The sequence below is a fragment of the Heterocephalus glaber genome, unplaced genomic scaffold (assembly GCF_053883595.1).
Source record: "Heterocephalus glaber isolate CG9 unplaced genomic scaffold, H.glaber_assembly_v1.0 deba00000071, whole genome shotgun sequence".
NCBI classification, from domain to species: domain Eukaryota; kingdom Metazoa; phylum Chordata; class Mammalia; order Rodentia; family Bathyergidae; genus Heterocephalus; species Heterocephalus glaber.
This window is the reverse complement of record NW_028258137.1, coordinates 8,766,053-8,781,150: the sequence shown is the minus strand read 5'-3', so window position 1 is coordinate 8,781,150 and position 15,098 is coordinate 8,766,053. Positions and strand designations below refer to the sequence as shown.

General features: G+C 41.6%; 1 protein-coding gene across 4 annotated transcripts in view; it reads left to right on the top strand.

Annotated features, from left to right (window-relative positions):
- Wwox (WW domain containing oxidoreductase) overlaps positions 1-15,098 on the top strand; it is a 930,576-nt gene that overhangs the window by 43,025 nt on the left and 872,453 nt on the right. For all 4 annotated transcript variants that reach the window (XR_015450913.1, XR_015450909.1, XR_015450905.1 and 1 more), the window contains exon 5: positions 11,402-11,508. Coding sequence is in view for 1 of the 4 variants with exons in the window: in XM_004842811.3 (XP_004842868.2) it covers positions 11,402-11,508 (107 nt within the window). In the remaining 3 variants the exon portion in view is untranslated. The remainder of the gene's footprint in view (positions 1-11,401; positions 11,509-15,098) is intronic.

Genomic DNA, 15,098 nt, shown 5'->3' with positions numbered 1-15,098 from the left:
TTTTTTTAATCTTAAGGGTCAGGACAAGTTTATACCAGAGGCATGTGTACTTTGCTAAAAAATCAAATCTAGTGTGGTACTGGTTTCCCTTTATTGCGGTTGAGTGGTGGTTCTGTATTTAATTTCAATAAAGACAGTCCTTTAAAATTTGGATCTGAAGTTACCCACATTGAAAGAATGTGGAGCAGACCTTTGATTTCTGTGGATTAGTTATCGCCTCTTACAGGCCTCACACAGAGAAATGTTTGTGAGAGAAAAGATGGCATGAATTCTGTGCCCCTCATGAAATATTAAGTAAGAGAAGAAAATTCGAAGCATACCACGGACTGGGGACAGAGTCCATACAGTAGGTGTGATGGTATCATAAAGGAGCTGAAGAGACCTCGGCTCTTGACCTTGACTTGATGGCACAGAATTAAATAAACACCAATTGACTTTGACATCAAGGCATGTAACATTTGGACCATTTCTCTTTTTTAGGTTAACTGCTTATTTAACTTAAATCGTACCAAGGCCAAGCATTTAAACATATGAGCAACATAATTTCCTACTATCCACAGAGAATATATATCAAATTTTATAATCATATATATAATAGTCATAGTCTATCTATTTATCTGTATCTATCTGTAGAAAACCTTGGTTTGCAAGCATAGTGTGTCCTGGAAACATGATTGTAGTCCAAAGCACTTGTATATCGAAGCAACTTTCCCCGTAAGAAATAATGGAAACTCAGATGATTCATTCCACAACCCTATAATATTCACATAAAAATGATCACAATATTGTAATATAATACAAAATAATAAAGAAAATACAAAATATAAAGAAAAATAAAGTAACCTGCACGTACCTTTGAAAACTTTATGGCTGGTGACAGTAGAGAGGAGAGTTGTTGTCTAGGATGACTTTCACTATTGCTAACGGAATCGCCGCTATCTATTGGCTCAATGGAATCTTTATAGTGCAACTTAAAAAAATACCCTACACAATGACATTTGCTTTTGCCTCTTTTTGAGGATTTCAGGGACAGGTGACATTGCGTTGTTGCACAGATTCATCACTCTCACTGCCACAGCCTTATTGGGGTGTGCTTTTCTACAAAATTTTGCACTGTTTCCCACACTTCACATATAACCCTAATCTCATTTGAAGTGAAGGGTTCCTCTGCCTTTTTCTTCTTCTCCTCCTGTGCAGACAGGGATCTCCTGTATAACCTCTTGCTGTTGGGAGATGCTCGTTCAGAATCCCACAGCGAGAGACAGAAGAATCATGGGCTTAGTTGTAATCATTTGATGTTCAGTGTCAGGTACTAGCACTTGTATTGCAAGACATTGCTCATTTAACAAGTTAACATTTAATAGGCATGTTTGCTCATCTTGCAAAACACTAGTGGAACAAGTAACTCACAGTCCAAGGTTTTACTCTATCATATCTATCTAGATCTACGTATAGATATAGATGTATGTTTCTGCTGGCCTTTTTACTTTTTATTTTGAGACAGATTCTTGTTAAGTTGCCCAGGGTGGCTTGAACTTGAGGTCCTCCTGCCTCATGCCAGTGGTGATGGCAGCCTGTAGCCACTCTCCCTTCCCAGAGGAGGTGGCACAGCCGGTGACAGAGCACTGGTGAGGCTGAAAATTCTAACCCTCTCATCACACAGTTGGTTTCTCCTCAACCAGCCCCTGTCATCTAAGTTCACCTCATTACCTCCTTTAAATAAGTATCTTTGAGACACCTCTGAAGTCCCAATCACTCAGGAGACTTCAAGGGTTATAGCTCTGTGCTGGGAACCTGGACAAAGACCAAACATGTCCTCAGTGTGTCACAGTGTCACAGACCCCTAGCAGCTTGGTAGTTGGAGGGCAGAGGGAGTGATGCTCCTGCTCTGAGTGCAGCCCACTGTGCCTTCCTTTTTCCCACAGATTTTGTGAGTCCTTTAACCGCTGCAGTCATTGGTTTTCCCTGATATGAAATGTTAGGAATGGCACTTCACAGGGTCCAGTGCCCAGCACTGAGTAACCCTCCAAAGTCTTCCTCCTTACCTGGACTGGGTGTTTCTACAATCTTCTCCACGGACCAGGGTGCTCAGAAAACACTCTTTCCAATGGGAATTGGTCTCTCCTTTTCTTACTCGCCTTGATTGCTGTGTATTAAAATTCATAAAGGCCCATAAATTATCAATTAGATGTCATTCAGTTTGTTATTTTTAGTTTCTTACTATAACAGGTGCACACGCATGTGTTAAAAATTGAAGCGCTATGACTGTTGTAACATGTGCAGGCAGTCTTTCTCACCCCTGACCGTTAGCTCTCTCTGGAAGTAATCAATAGCAGCGTCTTTTCACTCGTCTTCCTCCTTGGCTTTGTGCTGCACGTGCGTGCTGTTCTGGGCTGTGGCTTTTCTTAATAATAGAACATGGAGATGCTGCATCCCCACATCACTTCAGCTCCTTCTTTCAATACACCGCAAGCCTTTTATTTTGTGTGTGCCATTTAATTGATTTAACTGGAGTAATGGACATTTAGGTTGATGGCAGATTTTCAGCTGTTACAAACAATGCTGCATTGCACATTCACATTTTTGCCCATGTGTGTGAGTCTATTTGTAGAATGAATTTCTGGTTGTGGAAGAGCTGAGCCAAAGGGCACATTCATTTAAAGTCTGATAGAGAAGGGCCAATTGCTCTCCAAGATGTTGTGCCCTTTTCCATACCCCTTTCCCAATTAATCTGTGAGGTTGCCTGGTTTCCCCACACCTTTGCCAATGTAGTTGCTCAATTCAGTTGCCCTGGCAGAGTCTGTCTTCATTGGGCTGACTGAGACTGTGTTCATTGTAATCTTAGGATACTTCTCTCACCGCGATTCCTAAGCAGGACTGGCACTGGCAGGTCAAAGGAGAGCTCATTCACCCAGCACAGTGGCAGCACTAGTAGCCAGCCTGGGGTCAGTTTGGCCTCTTGAGAGATCTCGTGCAGTCAATTGGAATTTATCCTATGGCTTTACAAAACACTGTGACCTCAGTCCTGTACTGCCCAAAGCACACTGATACAGCCTGGTGACATTTAAAAAAGGTAGTCCACATGAACTGCCCTGTTTTCCACGTCTGTATTCTCACCTCTTGAATTGGTGTCTGCTCTTGGTAAATACATTCGAGACATAGTTATGCTACAAGGGGTATTTAGGAAACTGCATGGTACTTGTTGGTTGCTGTATGTAATGTATACATTTAAAAGCAAGCCTGGTTATGACTTATTTTCCTCTGGAGAGATCTGTGTATTTTGTAATTTCTTAAGAGTTGGCAGCTCTGGATTGTGTTTAACAAGAGTGATTTCTGACTCTGTAACTCAGAACTGTGTAATTGAAATGGTGTGGAAGTTAAATGTGATCATTCAAGGAATTAAAGTAGCTATAGGAACAGCAGTGTGGATTATCTGGTCACTGCAGATGTCGTGGCATTGACCTTATAGTCATGATGACTGTATGGCCTAGAATTTCATCTGAGAAGCCCTGGGAGAGTTGGATTTCAATATCGCGATCAATGTCATGTCACTGTGGTTTCATTTACATTAATTAGATCCCTGAGCTACTCCTCTACATACACACCGTCCAAGCCAGTGGTTTATTAGCCTTAAAAATGCTCCCAGATTTGAATGGTCCTCAAATCTAACTCCAGCTGAAAGATGTAGGCTTCTCTTCTTACCGCACATATGACGGTTCGACTCTTCGAGGGAGAAGACGTGCCCTGGGCGAGTCCATAACTTGTTGCTTGGCTCCTAAAGACTGCCTTAGTGGTGTACTGGGGTTTGGGGGGGGCGCATATCACCATCTCTGTGGCCTTTTAATGGTGTACAGTTACAAGTAGCATTTGTCTCTAGTGTTTACAATTATAAATTAATAATAACAAACCATTAGAAATTACGGGTGTGGTAAGCCCCAACTCCTTTGGGCATCTTAATAAAAATGGTAATTAAAACCATAATTTACAGTAAATGGGGACACTGCCCAAGTATGTCCACAATTTGGAGAAAATTAAAAAACTCAAACCAGAAGGAACTACCTTGTTCTTAGCTCTGAGTTCCCTGGGAGCATTGTCAGTATCTGTGGGGACCGGGTCCCCACACTGAGCTGAGGCCTTCTGTGTCTGAGGATTCTGTGGGCAACTCTTTCCCCGTCGGTCCCAGCAGCCTGTGCGTCTTACTGGGTCTGGGCACTGGCTCTGCCCTCGGAAGGTCATGCAGTGACCCACTCTGTCCTATGTGCTCCTTGCTGGGTAAGGGAGCGATGAGCTCACCCATGGCCCAGTGTGCAACCTAGAGACCTGTGGGAGTCCCTCAAGGCCAGACCTAGGGAGTCACCGGGCTTTGTAGACTTCCTGTCTCTGAGCCAGTGGCTTTCTAATGTCCTTTAGCTGCTCAGCATAAGAGGTTTCCTTGTCCCCTGCTGCCTGGTCACGTGGCTTCAGTGTCTTTAGCCAGTCTATTATCTGCATGACTATTAGAAGTACCTTCAGTGGAAAAAATAATGATGATTCTTGCTGGATGTGCTGGTACACACCTGTAATCCTAGCTATGCAGGCGACCACAAGTTCGAGGCCAGCCTGGGCAATTTAGTGAGATCTTCTCTTAAGATAAAACAGTAAAAAGGTGGAGATGTGTCTTTATGCAAAGGCCCTAGGTTCAATCTCCAGTATTGGAAAAAAAGAAAGTTCTACTTCAGAGTGTTCCCCTCTGTTCATACTCTTTCACAGGCACTTTGCCCCTGCAGCAGAGCCCTCGGTTTTAGCTTGGTGTGCAGGGTTTCCTCCCTGTTGCCTTCTCTGTGCTTCACTCCCACGGGAGTGGCTGTTCAGTGATCTTTTTGCCACACACCCTGCCCTCTTGCTTGTCTGTTTCACCTTTATCTCCTCTGGTCCCAATGTAGTTCTTGGCTCAGAGTTTCTGCTGCCACCTGGTGACATTTGGGAGCTTGCACCACAGATCCAAGCTCTTGCAGATCCCAGTCTTGTCACTCTCCTGCTTCCCTCTCGGCAAAGCTAAGTGACACTGCCAGATTTCCCCAGGCATAGCAGAATTCCTATCTTCTTACTCGATAGAGCACAGCTTGACATGGTGTAAGCACAATCTCAAGCAGGTCAGTGGGAAACATTTTTTAAGGTTGTGAATCTCACATGGAGACTGTTTGTGGGCAGGGTCAAGTCATCGTTATCAGGGACCTTCCCCACAGAACGTGCTTCAGCTCATCAGGTGCCTGCAGTCGCCCGGCAGGCCATGGCAGTGCTGTGGGTGGCGACTGACTGCAGCTCACTGGAGAGCACAAACTCATCGAGAGCTGGCAGGAGCTCCTGGGCTCCCCTGGCTTCCACCAGGTGGGACTGAGCGTGTCCCAGCATGCTCCTTTCTCTGGCTTCTTGAGAGAAGTTTGACATCTGGCTTTGGACTGTGATCTCCCCCATTTTTTTTCTTTTTGGTACCGGGGATTGAACTTGGGTCCTTGCGCTTGCGCAGCAGGCGGCGAAACCACTGAGCTAAATCCCCAGCCCCCCCCCATGTTTTAATAGTGACAGCTACTTCAGTTAGGAAGCATGAGGGGAAGAAGAAAGGAAGAGAAGGTGGGAGGGAAAGAGACAAAGAGAAGAAAAAAAGGAGGCAGGAAGAAATGAAGCGAGGCAGGGAAAGAAGGAGAAAGGCAAAGAGTGGAAGCAAACAAAGCGAAAGGCAAACAGAACAAGTCTCTCAACTTGATTTATCCAGTACCCACCAGTGTAGAACTTCTCTTCCAGAGAATGAAAACTAGTATAAAGTAAACAGGTATTCAATTTAATATTTGGGGTAATTTTTGCATTTTATAGTACTTGGATGTTTGTATCAAAAAAGCTTAAAAGCTGAGACAGTGTGATACTAATCCCGGGTGGCCACTTAACTTTTCTGATTGGATTGGATGTAACAAGTATTCCAGAACCAAAGTTTCCCCTTGTTTAAAAATCTCTGCCTTTATCTCCCTTATATTATTAGCTTTAAATATTCTTCTGAACATATTCTTGCCATCTCCATGCAGTTAAGCTGGCTCAATTTAAACATTGTCATAAAGTTAATTTTTTTATAAGATGAATCAGGTTATTAAATTTAGTAAACCATTGCCTTCATTATTCTGCACAAACTTTGGCACTGTGCAGAATTGGCTCAGCACTACTACATTTAGCTAATTAAACTGGCCATCAGCTGCAGTATTACGAGAGTGAGGGGTGCTATTCTCATGGGCTTTATCCAGGACTTAGCAGTAGGTAGCATTATTAAACTTTTTATTTTTTATGAAACTCCACACTCTAGAGATATGTGGTTTACTATAAAAGTGTTATTGTCCTTCCTGTTAAACCATCATCTTTTGAAATACCCATGCTTTGCTTGTGCTCCAAAGGCAATTGTAAAGGATAAGAAAATGGTGTTGTCGACTGCAGCTTTGACAAGTAGACTAGCAACATGTAATGCTTTGCCTAGATAAAGGGAGATGTAAGACCCAGAGAATAACTTTACAAGACTCAGAGACAGATGGCTTAACCATAACTACAGTCAGGAATTATCTAAGGGAGAGGAGGTTCACGCTTGTGCCTGCAGCCTGTTGCTGCCATCATGTTGGATGTGCTGTTTTTGATAATAAAAAGCTCTTTGCCGTAGGTTATTTTGTCAAGTGAGATAGCACGACTTAACAGGTTTGTTTGGGAAAACAAAATTTGGTAGAAAAAGGGCATGCTTTCCCCCTGCAGATCTGTAGGCAGTATCATTCAAAACTGCAGTGAGCAGATTCTTTGCAGGATTTTAATAATTTTTCATTATGAAAAAAGAAGATAGAGGGCCATTAGGGTTGCTCTTTGAAACAACATGGATTGTTTTAAAAGTATCCAGATTTGTGGCCTATTAGAGGTCTACAAAGACCACTCACTCCTTCTCCAGATATTTATTGAATCCTACTGTGTGCTGGTCCATGGGATCCGGCAATGCAAAGACATTGGGGCCAAACTTCCCTGTTGATCTAGAGAATTAGATCAAGCAGTGGGCCTGCCTGGCCTTGCATTATGTTGGTACTCTCTCAACCCATTAAAAATATGGTTGCCAACAGAGGACCAAGATTTATGTTCACCTCTTCCCCATTCTCCTACACTGTTTTTTTTTTTTTTCATTTTAATATCCTCTTATAAAAATGTGATGAAAAATATTACTGGTCTTTGCTTCCTCTTGGAATTCCTCAGGCTCCCAGAATCCGCCGTTCCCTCTAAGATCTTGTGGTGTGTCCAGACCTGGGATTATAAGAGAAGGTGACTTTGGCCCCTTGGTGTTGGCTTGCCATGGGTGTCAGCATTTCACCAGCCTGCTGGAGGTGGCACTTCCATTTGCGAGATTTCATCCCAGGCCCTTTTTTTTTTCCAGCCAGTGTTGGAACATCTAAGGTACAAAGCTGGTGTTTTACTTCTGTCTTCCCAGATGATGGAGATGCCTTATGCTTACTGGAGATAAGGAGTGAAATCGTTACCAGAAGTGAAATTCAGATAATTGTCTTCCTACCTTGGGCCTCAGAGGTACAGCTTCAAACACCTTTTACTACATGCACCAAAGAGAAGTCGACTTAGGTGTTAAAATAATTCAGATTTGAAGAACTTTACACATTTTTGTGTGTCTGACTCAGGTATCAGGCAATCCTTAGGTAATGATAAGTGAAAGTTTTGGGATACATAGTTTGGCGGAATCTCAAGGAATAATTTTAGGTTATTTCAGCAGTGAAGTTCAGGAGTGCTCTGGAGTCAGTACTCGGGCAGTGGAATGATTGTACCTACAGCTTCTTTGGGTTCTGTTGGTGTGAAAGCCTTTGCCCTTGGGTTGCAGGTCAGACAGATCAGAAAAGCAGAGGGCTTCATAGCAAGGGATTTGAAAAGAGCATACGACTAACAGTCATTTTCTGACTACTGAGCTAGCGTTAGGCTCTTAGTATATATTTACTTCTTATTTCCTGTTTTACAGAAAAGAGAACTGAGCTTGAGATGGGGTAGTGGTGTAACTTTAGGTCCCACATCTTGTAACTGGTTAGATCTGTTGTGAGGACATGAGTGTCAAACTCCTGTGTTTGAGATTTCCTCTGTGCTTGTGCTGACTTTCCTTGAGAGCTGGTTTGTGTAAGTGGACTTGGCTCCATGAGAATTAGATCTTGGGGGTGATATGAATGAATGAACTTTACTAGGCCCTTCCACATGGTAATCTCAGGAAGGAAAGGAGGCTCTGATTTTTCCACACACAGTAACGGTATCTTGGAGACCAGAATTTCTGGTCATTTGACGTGAGTTTGGCTGAACCACAAGTTGCTTTTTGGATATTTTCTTTCTTTTTTTTTTTCTTTGCCTACTGGGTTCTAGGTGTTCCTTAGACATGTAGTGTTTTAGATAGTAATCTTCCATCAGATACATGGATGGCAAATATTTTCCCCCATTCTGCAGGTTGCCTTTTCATTTTGTGGAACATTTCTTTTCATGTTCAGAAGCTTTAACTTTGATGTTTTCTTTTCATGTGGAGAAGCTTTAACTTTGATGTAATCCCACTTGTCTCCTTTTGCTTTTGTTGCCTGTGTTTTCAGTGTCACGTAGTGATCTCCTTTGATTTATCCCTGGTACTGGTCATTTATGCCCGCTCTTTCTCTTTTGTTCTCTGTCTTACTGGTCCTTTATCAGTTTTATTAGTTTTTTTTTTAAAGAACTGACTTTTAACTTTTATTTCTCTGTATTTTATTCCTTTTGTTTTTATTTCCTTCCTTCTGTTTGTTTTAAGTTTAATGTATTTTTTTATCTTTGAATTTATTTTTCAATATATGTAGGTAAGGCTATGGATTGCTTTATAACCATAGCATTACTATGTTATGTGTATATATATAATATATATATTTAATATGTATATATAGATATGTTTTATATTTTATATATGTAAAATATATAAAAGGTGTGTGTATGTGTCTTGTTTGTGCTGCGAATTGAACCCCGGGCCTCTCATGTGCTAAGCAAGTGCCCTACCATTGAGACATATTCCTCAGCTCCTTCCATAACTTTTGATATGTAGAATTTTACAAATTATTTATTTTAAAACATTTTCTAATTTTCAATTTAAACTTGAATCACAATTTCTTATTTAAGTATATATATATTTCTAGAAAGGAAAATTTTCTGTGATCTTGTTGATTTCAAACTTAATTCCATTCTGCTTTCCAAACATGCTTTCCAATTTTAATCCTTTGAAAGCTTTGAGATTTACTTTTAGTTCTGCACACAATTTTGATAAATATTTCTTAGATACTTGAATGAATATTTTGCTGTTGTATTTGGTGATTAGTATATTCAGTTATTTCCTGTTTTGTCAGTTATGTTGTTAAAATCTGCTGAATACTTTATATTTGTCTGCTTATTTTATCCCTTACCGAGAGGCCTATGTTAAAATTTCCCACTGTTTTTGTGAGCTTTCCTATTTCTCCTGCTAACTCTGTCAATTTTGACTTATGTATGTATGAGACTGTATTATTAGGTACATGTATATAAATTTAGAATTGTCATGTATTCTTGGTGGATTGAAATTTACCATTATGAAATGTTCAGCCTTTTCACTTGTAGTACTACTTTCTTTAAAGTCTCCTTTTTCAGAAATTAGTATAAATGAAACCAGATTTCTTTTGACTCATGTTACATGTTATATCTATCCCATTATTTTATTTTAAATTTTTTCTTTATGTTTAAAGATATAAAACATAACATATGTTCTTTTGCAAGGAGCATATTGTATGTGTGTGTTTTATAGAATCTGAATGTTTATCTTTTATTTGCAGTCCTCAGTCCTTATATTTAATCTTGTGGCTCAAAATGAGTCTTGAAATTGTTGCGTGATGTCTGTCATTAGTAGAAAGTGATCAACCATTCAATATGCTTATATCTTCAGCTGTTCTTCTTTTGGGGCTCAAATTATGTGTGTGTATGAGAGCATAAGACAGTGCGCTTCAACATGTCTCTAATATTTCTTTGTATCTTAATAATCTTTTTTCTTCTTTTTGTGCTTCATTTTGAATATTTTATTTTGACTCACTTTCTAGTTCCTTATATCTTCTCTTAACTGTGCCATGTCTTCTGTTAAACCTGTACTTTGTATTTTTAATTATGGTTGCTGAGTTAGCTTTCATGCTATCTATTTGATTATTTTTTAGGGTTTCCAATTCAGTGGCAGACTTTTTTTTATCTGATCTTTTCATTTTTTGAGTATATTAATTGTAGTGATTTTGATCTTCTTTTTGGTGATAATGTCACTGTATAGACCCCCTGTGCATTTCTTTCTAGTTTTCCTTCCTCTGGCTTTTGTTGGGGTCTTATCTTGAAGTATGTCTAGCTATTTATGTTTGTATGCCAGAGATTTTATAGGAGAATTTGAAATAACTGCAGTGATAATTTAAGACTTCAGAGAGTACTGTATAGTATTTTCTTTTCCTTTGGCAATCAGACAGGGACAGATCATTTTAATCAGAAATTGAAATGGCTTGAGGCTGTCCATACTAGACTAATTTTGGTTGTACTATGAGGGCAGTAACCCTTTAGGATCCTAACCAAAAGTTTGACATATTTACCAGGGCTAGAGAGCTGGTTGGCTCTGGGCTGACATTTGTGTTCTCTTCTCTTTGTAAGACTTCTACAGCTCGGCCTATCCTTAGGCTCTCAAGCACAACTTTTAGGATTAGAATAGGAACTGAGGAGCAAAATGTGCTAAGTGTTTTCCCAAAGAATTCTTAGTAGTAGTATCCTTCTCTGATGCTTTCAAACAGGAGTGTGTGTGTGTGTGTGTGTGTGTGTGTGTGTGTATACTGTCCAGCATTTGGATTGTTCTTAGTAAGAGGGTGTGTCCAGGAGACCTAGGCTACCATTACCAGAAGCGGAAGTGCTGGCAGCATGGCAGAACAGAGCGCAGGGTTCCCCCACCCCCCAGTCATTGTCAGTGGTTAAAGGACAGGCTGTCCCTTGAACTTTTCTATAGTGAGGCCTTCATCTTTTTTTTTTTGGAACCAGGAATTGAACTCGGGACCTTGTGCTTGGGAGGCAGGCATTGGAAGAGGCCTTCATCTTTGCAGTTGCTCAGTGTCTAGGGAAAGTGTTGTCAAGCGCACTCTGTGGACCTTTGGCCAGGTGATTCTGTGTGGTGGGGCCCAAACTGGGCACTGCAAGGTGTTCTGTAGACTCCCTGGCCTTTACTCACCAGGAATGAGCAGCACCTCACTTACGGGTCTCCGAGTTTATACTTGTCTCCCGGGGCGCAGTGCCACCTCCAGTTGAGAACCAACGTGACTCAGCGTGTTGATGCTGTGTTCCCTAACGTTGACTTTCCTTTAAACCCTAGGGTTTGAAACTGCCAAGTCTTTTGCTCTGCACGGTGCTCACGTGATCCTGGCATGTAGGAATATGGCAAGAGCCAGCGAAGCAGTGTCACGTATTTTAGAAGAGTGGGTAAGCACTTGACTGTTTTGTTTTTTAATTGCCACATACGCACGCAGGGCTAAACACATGGAGGTTTTAGTGCAGTGCACAAAGTTTATTGCTCTTGGAATAATGTCTTTATTTTTAAAGGCATCTTCACATTGTTTACTTTATGAATGAAAGGATGAGCCAGCCTGTTATTATCCATGCATTTGTTTATAGTTCACTGTCAATGTCATCTGCTTTATTAGTCAGAGATTTGAGAATGTGTACTCATTTAGCTCATTTATTAAGAAAAATAAAACATGGTTAACGTCCATGAGTTCAACTGGGAGGTTGTTATACTTGTGGTTTTTAAGATTAGAGAGGAGGAGATTTTAACCCTGTCCCTGGTTTTTTGATTTTCTCTCTTGTGTGGATATTGGTGTTGATGTTTCTGTGCATAAACATTTACTGAGGCCTGGAAAGGTTCTTGGGACTAAGGATGCAGCAACAAACAAAACAAATCCCTGCCTCATGGGCTTCCCTTCTAGGTAGGAAAAGCAGACCGTGAAGGAATAATCACTTTTGATATTTAGCATAGCATCAGGCTGTAATAAGTATAATAAAGGACAATAAAGTAGAGTAAGGAATAAGTAGTGACAGCCTGAGCTGTGTAGATGGAGTGGTCAGCAAGACCCTTCTAAAATTGTGACATTTGATTTAAAATCTGAATGAGACAAAGAGGTCAGCCATTCGGGTGCAGGGGGAAAAGCTTCCTTAGTGGTAGGAGCAGGATTTGCAAAGTCACAGCTGTAGGAACAACCCTGGAGAATTCAAGGATTGGGCTGGGCATTCAGCTCAGTGGCTCCTCTGCCTGCCTCTCAAGCTCAAGGTCCCAAATTGGATCCCTGGTACCAAAAGAAAAAGAATTCAAGGGTCATGGGGAAGCTAGGGCAGCTAGAGCCAAGTGGAAGGAGAGAGATGAAAGAGGAGAGGTGGTGGTGGAGGCAGTGGGGATGTCTCCTAGGGTCTCAGAGACAATGGGGAGAAAGGCAATGGAGGATTTGAGCTACGGGGAGAGACACAGGCTGCTTGCTGTGTTAGCGTGAAGTGGAGACTGCATTCCTGCATTCACTCATTCATATACTTATGAAGTGCAGCACTGTGATAGCTGGTTTGTGTCGTTTCCACTTCATATCATCGAGTTATCAATATATACAGAGCTTGTAACACCCTTACCCACCGTGCTGGTAATATGTTGGGTTTCCATGCTACCCCCTCTTCCTCACCCTTGGTATCTGTTGGTCTGGTTTCCTTCAGGCTCTTCCTTATCTCACAGCTCTGCACAGGGATTTTATCTGGCATAGCACTAAGTACCACCTTCTTGCATTTCTCAAGGTCGATTTGATCTGCTCCAGTTCTTCAAGCTGTGAGCCAGCTTGAAGTGTATTCAGACATTATCTGGGATGAATCATATCAGTATCAGGCGGGGAAGGTACTGCAACATACTGACACCTCATGGGAGAGTCTCAAAGTGATGCAGCATTTTTGTTATAGCAAAAGTTCATTCAGAAGTCTCTGGGTCTTTTGGCTCCACATTGGCTCTCGTATGCCCAGGCTCTGCAGGGATTTCCAGCTCCGGTTCTGGAGGTAGAGTCCATCTCTTCACCCACAGCATCCTCTTTCCTGCCTGTCTTCTTCTTTAGCTTCCACTGGACATTCTAGGACTGCCAGGTCCAGAATCCTCATGTCCACCTCTTAGCCCCCGTTCACTAAATCCCTATCATGTCTTATGCTCTGGGAAAGGCCCTTCATGTCACTTGAGAGGATGTAAAAGCCCATACAGAAGAGCCAAGGACAGCACTGAGGGACATACCCAGAGCTGCAGGGCTGGTGAGCCTCAGAGCCAGGCTACCACCTTGCTCCATCTGACTTGGAATGCTAAGTCTGTCTACTCTACCCCTCAATCTGGCTTTTCTTCTACACTAAGCATCCTATAGGTTGTGACCTTTCAGGTTTTCTTTTCAGAATCTGTAGGTGCTAGCTGTGTGGTTAATTTCAAGATTAGTCATGTTTCTTACAGGAAGCTACTCGGACCCACCACACTCTCCTTTTGTGTTCAAGTGTCCTTTGTAGAGCTCTCAAGCCACTTTTAGGGAGATAAAGGTACTTCGTAAAGCATCACTTAAGTGGAACTCATATTCCACATGAGAGTGTATTAAGAACCTACCCCAAATTGTTACTACTAACAATTATTTCATGCGCAAATGCCCTTGTCCTGAGATGTTTTGGATGCCCCAAGGTTAGAAATGACAAAAGGTATGAAAACAAAGTCAGATCACATGGACAGTGTAGAAATAAACCACACCTTTAAAAAGCAAATCTGTTTAGCCTAAGTAGAAGGGAAGAGGAGGAAGCCCAAGAGCCTTCAGTCATATTTGGCTAAAGTATCTCTGGAATACTAGAGATATGTCAGATATGGGGTTTGTGCTTGTGTTGTTAGTCCACAACATTGTAGACGTGTTCCACCTTAGTCACCTATTATGCGGATCACAGGCTGGTGTCTTTGCCTTTAAGCCAAGTGCCAGTGGCTTGTGTCCGCTGGGCAGAAGTGGACTGGCATGGTAGGAGGAGGTGATGCCCCTGTTATCACTTGAGCCACATCTGACTCTCCGAAATGTATCTCAAGCTCTTTCTCCTGTCACATAGGCAGAACGACACAGGTATATTTAGTTTCCTGAGATTTGGTCCCTGTGAAAGACTTTAAACCCAAGCTTTCCTGATTTCTCTTTGAATTTTGCCTAGACTTCAAGTCTTTTAGGTGCTGGTTAGGATGACCATCTGCCAGGAGAATGAAGCAGGGATCTGGCTCAGCTTGTCTAGTTTTCTTATGGCAATCGATCCAACATCCAAGAGGTCCGAGAAAGGCAATGTGGGATAGTCTTTAAGGTGTCTCATGGCCTACATTGGCCTTAGTCCAGAAACTGGGCCCTGTCAGTGGCTACGATACTGAACACACTAAGGACAGAGGTATACAAAATAGACCTTCCTCACCCTCTGCCCTCCATGTCTCCCATCCCCGTTGTGACAACCACAAATATCTCTAGGCTTTGTCAGGTATTTCCTGGGGGTCCGAATTGTTCCTAATTGATTGCTACTGTGAGAAAATATGTCATATTAGTAGAAGCTCATACATGTTATCACCTTGGGCAAGTTTTTAAAAACTTTTTTAAACTCCAATTTCTTCATCTGTAAAATACAAATGATGTCTATGGCAAGAGATGGGGTGGTAGTGCTGAATTAAATGGTAGCTGCTGTTATTAATAACAGTGATGATAGTAATTTCTTATTCATACATGAAGTGCAGAGCGATGTGTACTTGTCCTAACCTCGCCGAGTGACCGAAAGAGGAGCTGCAGGGAGGACGTTTGTCAAAGCATGACTCAAATGAGGTTGCAATGAATTCCTTTTCTGTCTTCATATGTCAGGACTCCTACATTTTAATAGATGTGTATTTAGTTGGTTGATTAGTATTTTCCAGTGTGTGCCTCATATTAGCAGTCAACTGTCATTTGAAAAGCCATCTTAATTATTTATGTGATTGCTTTTTCTTTTGTATTTACAAAGAACTACACTTT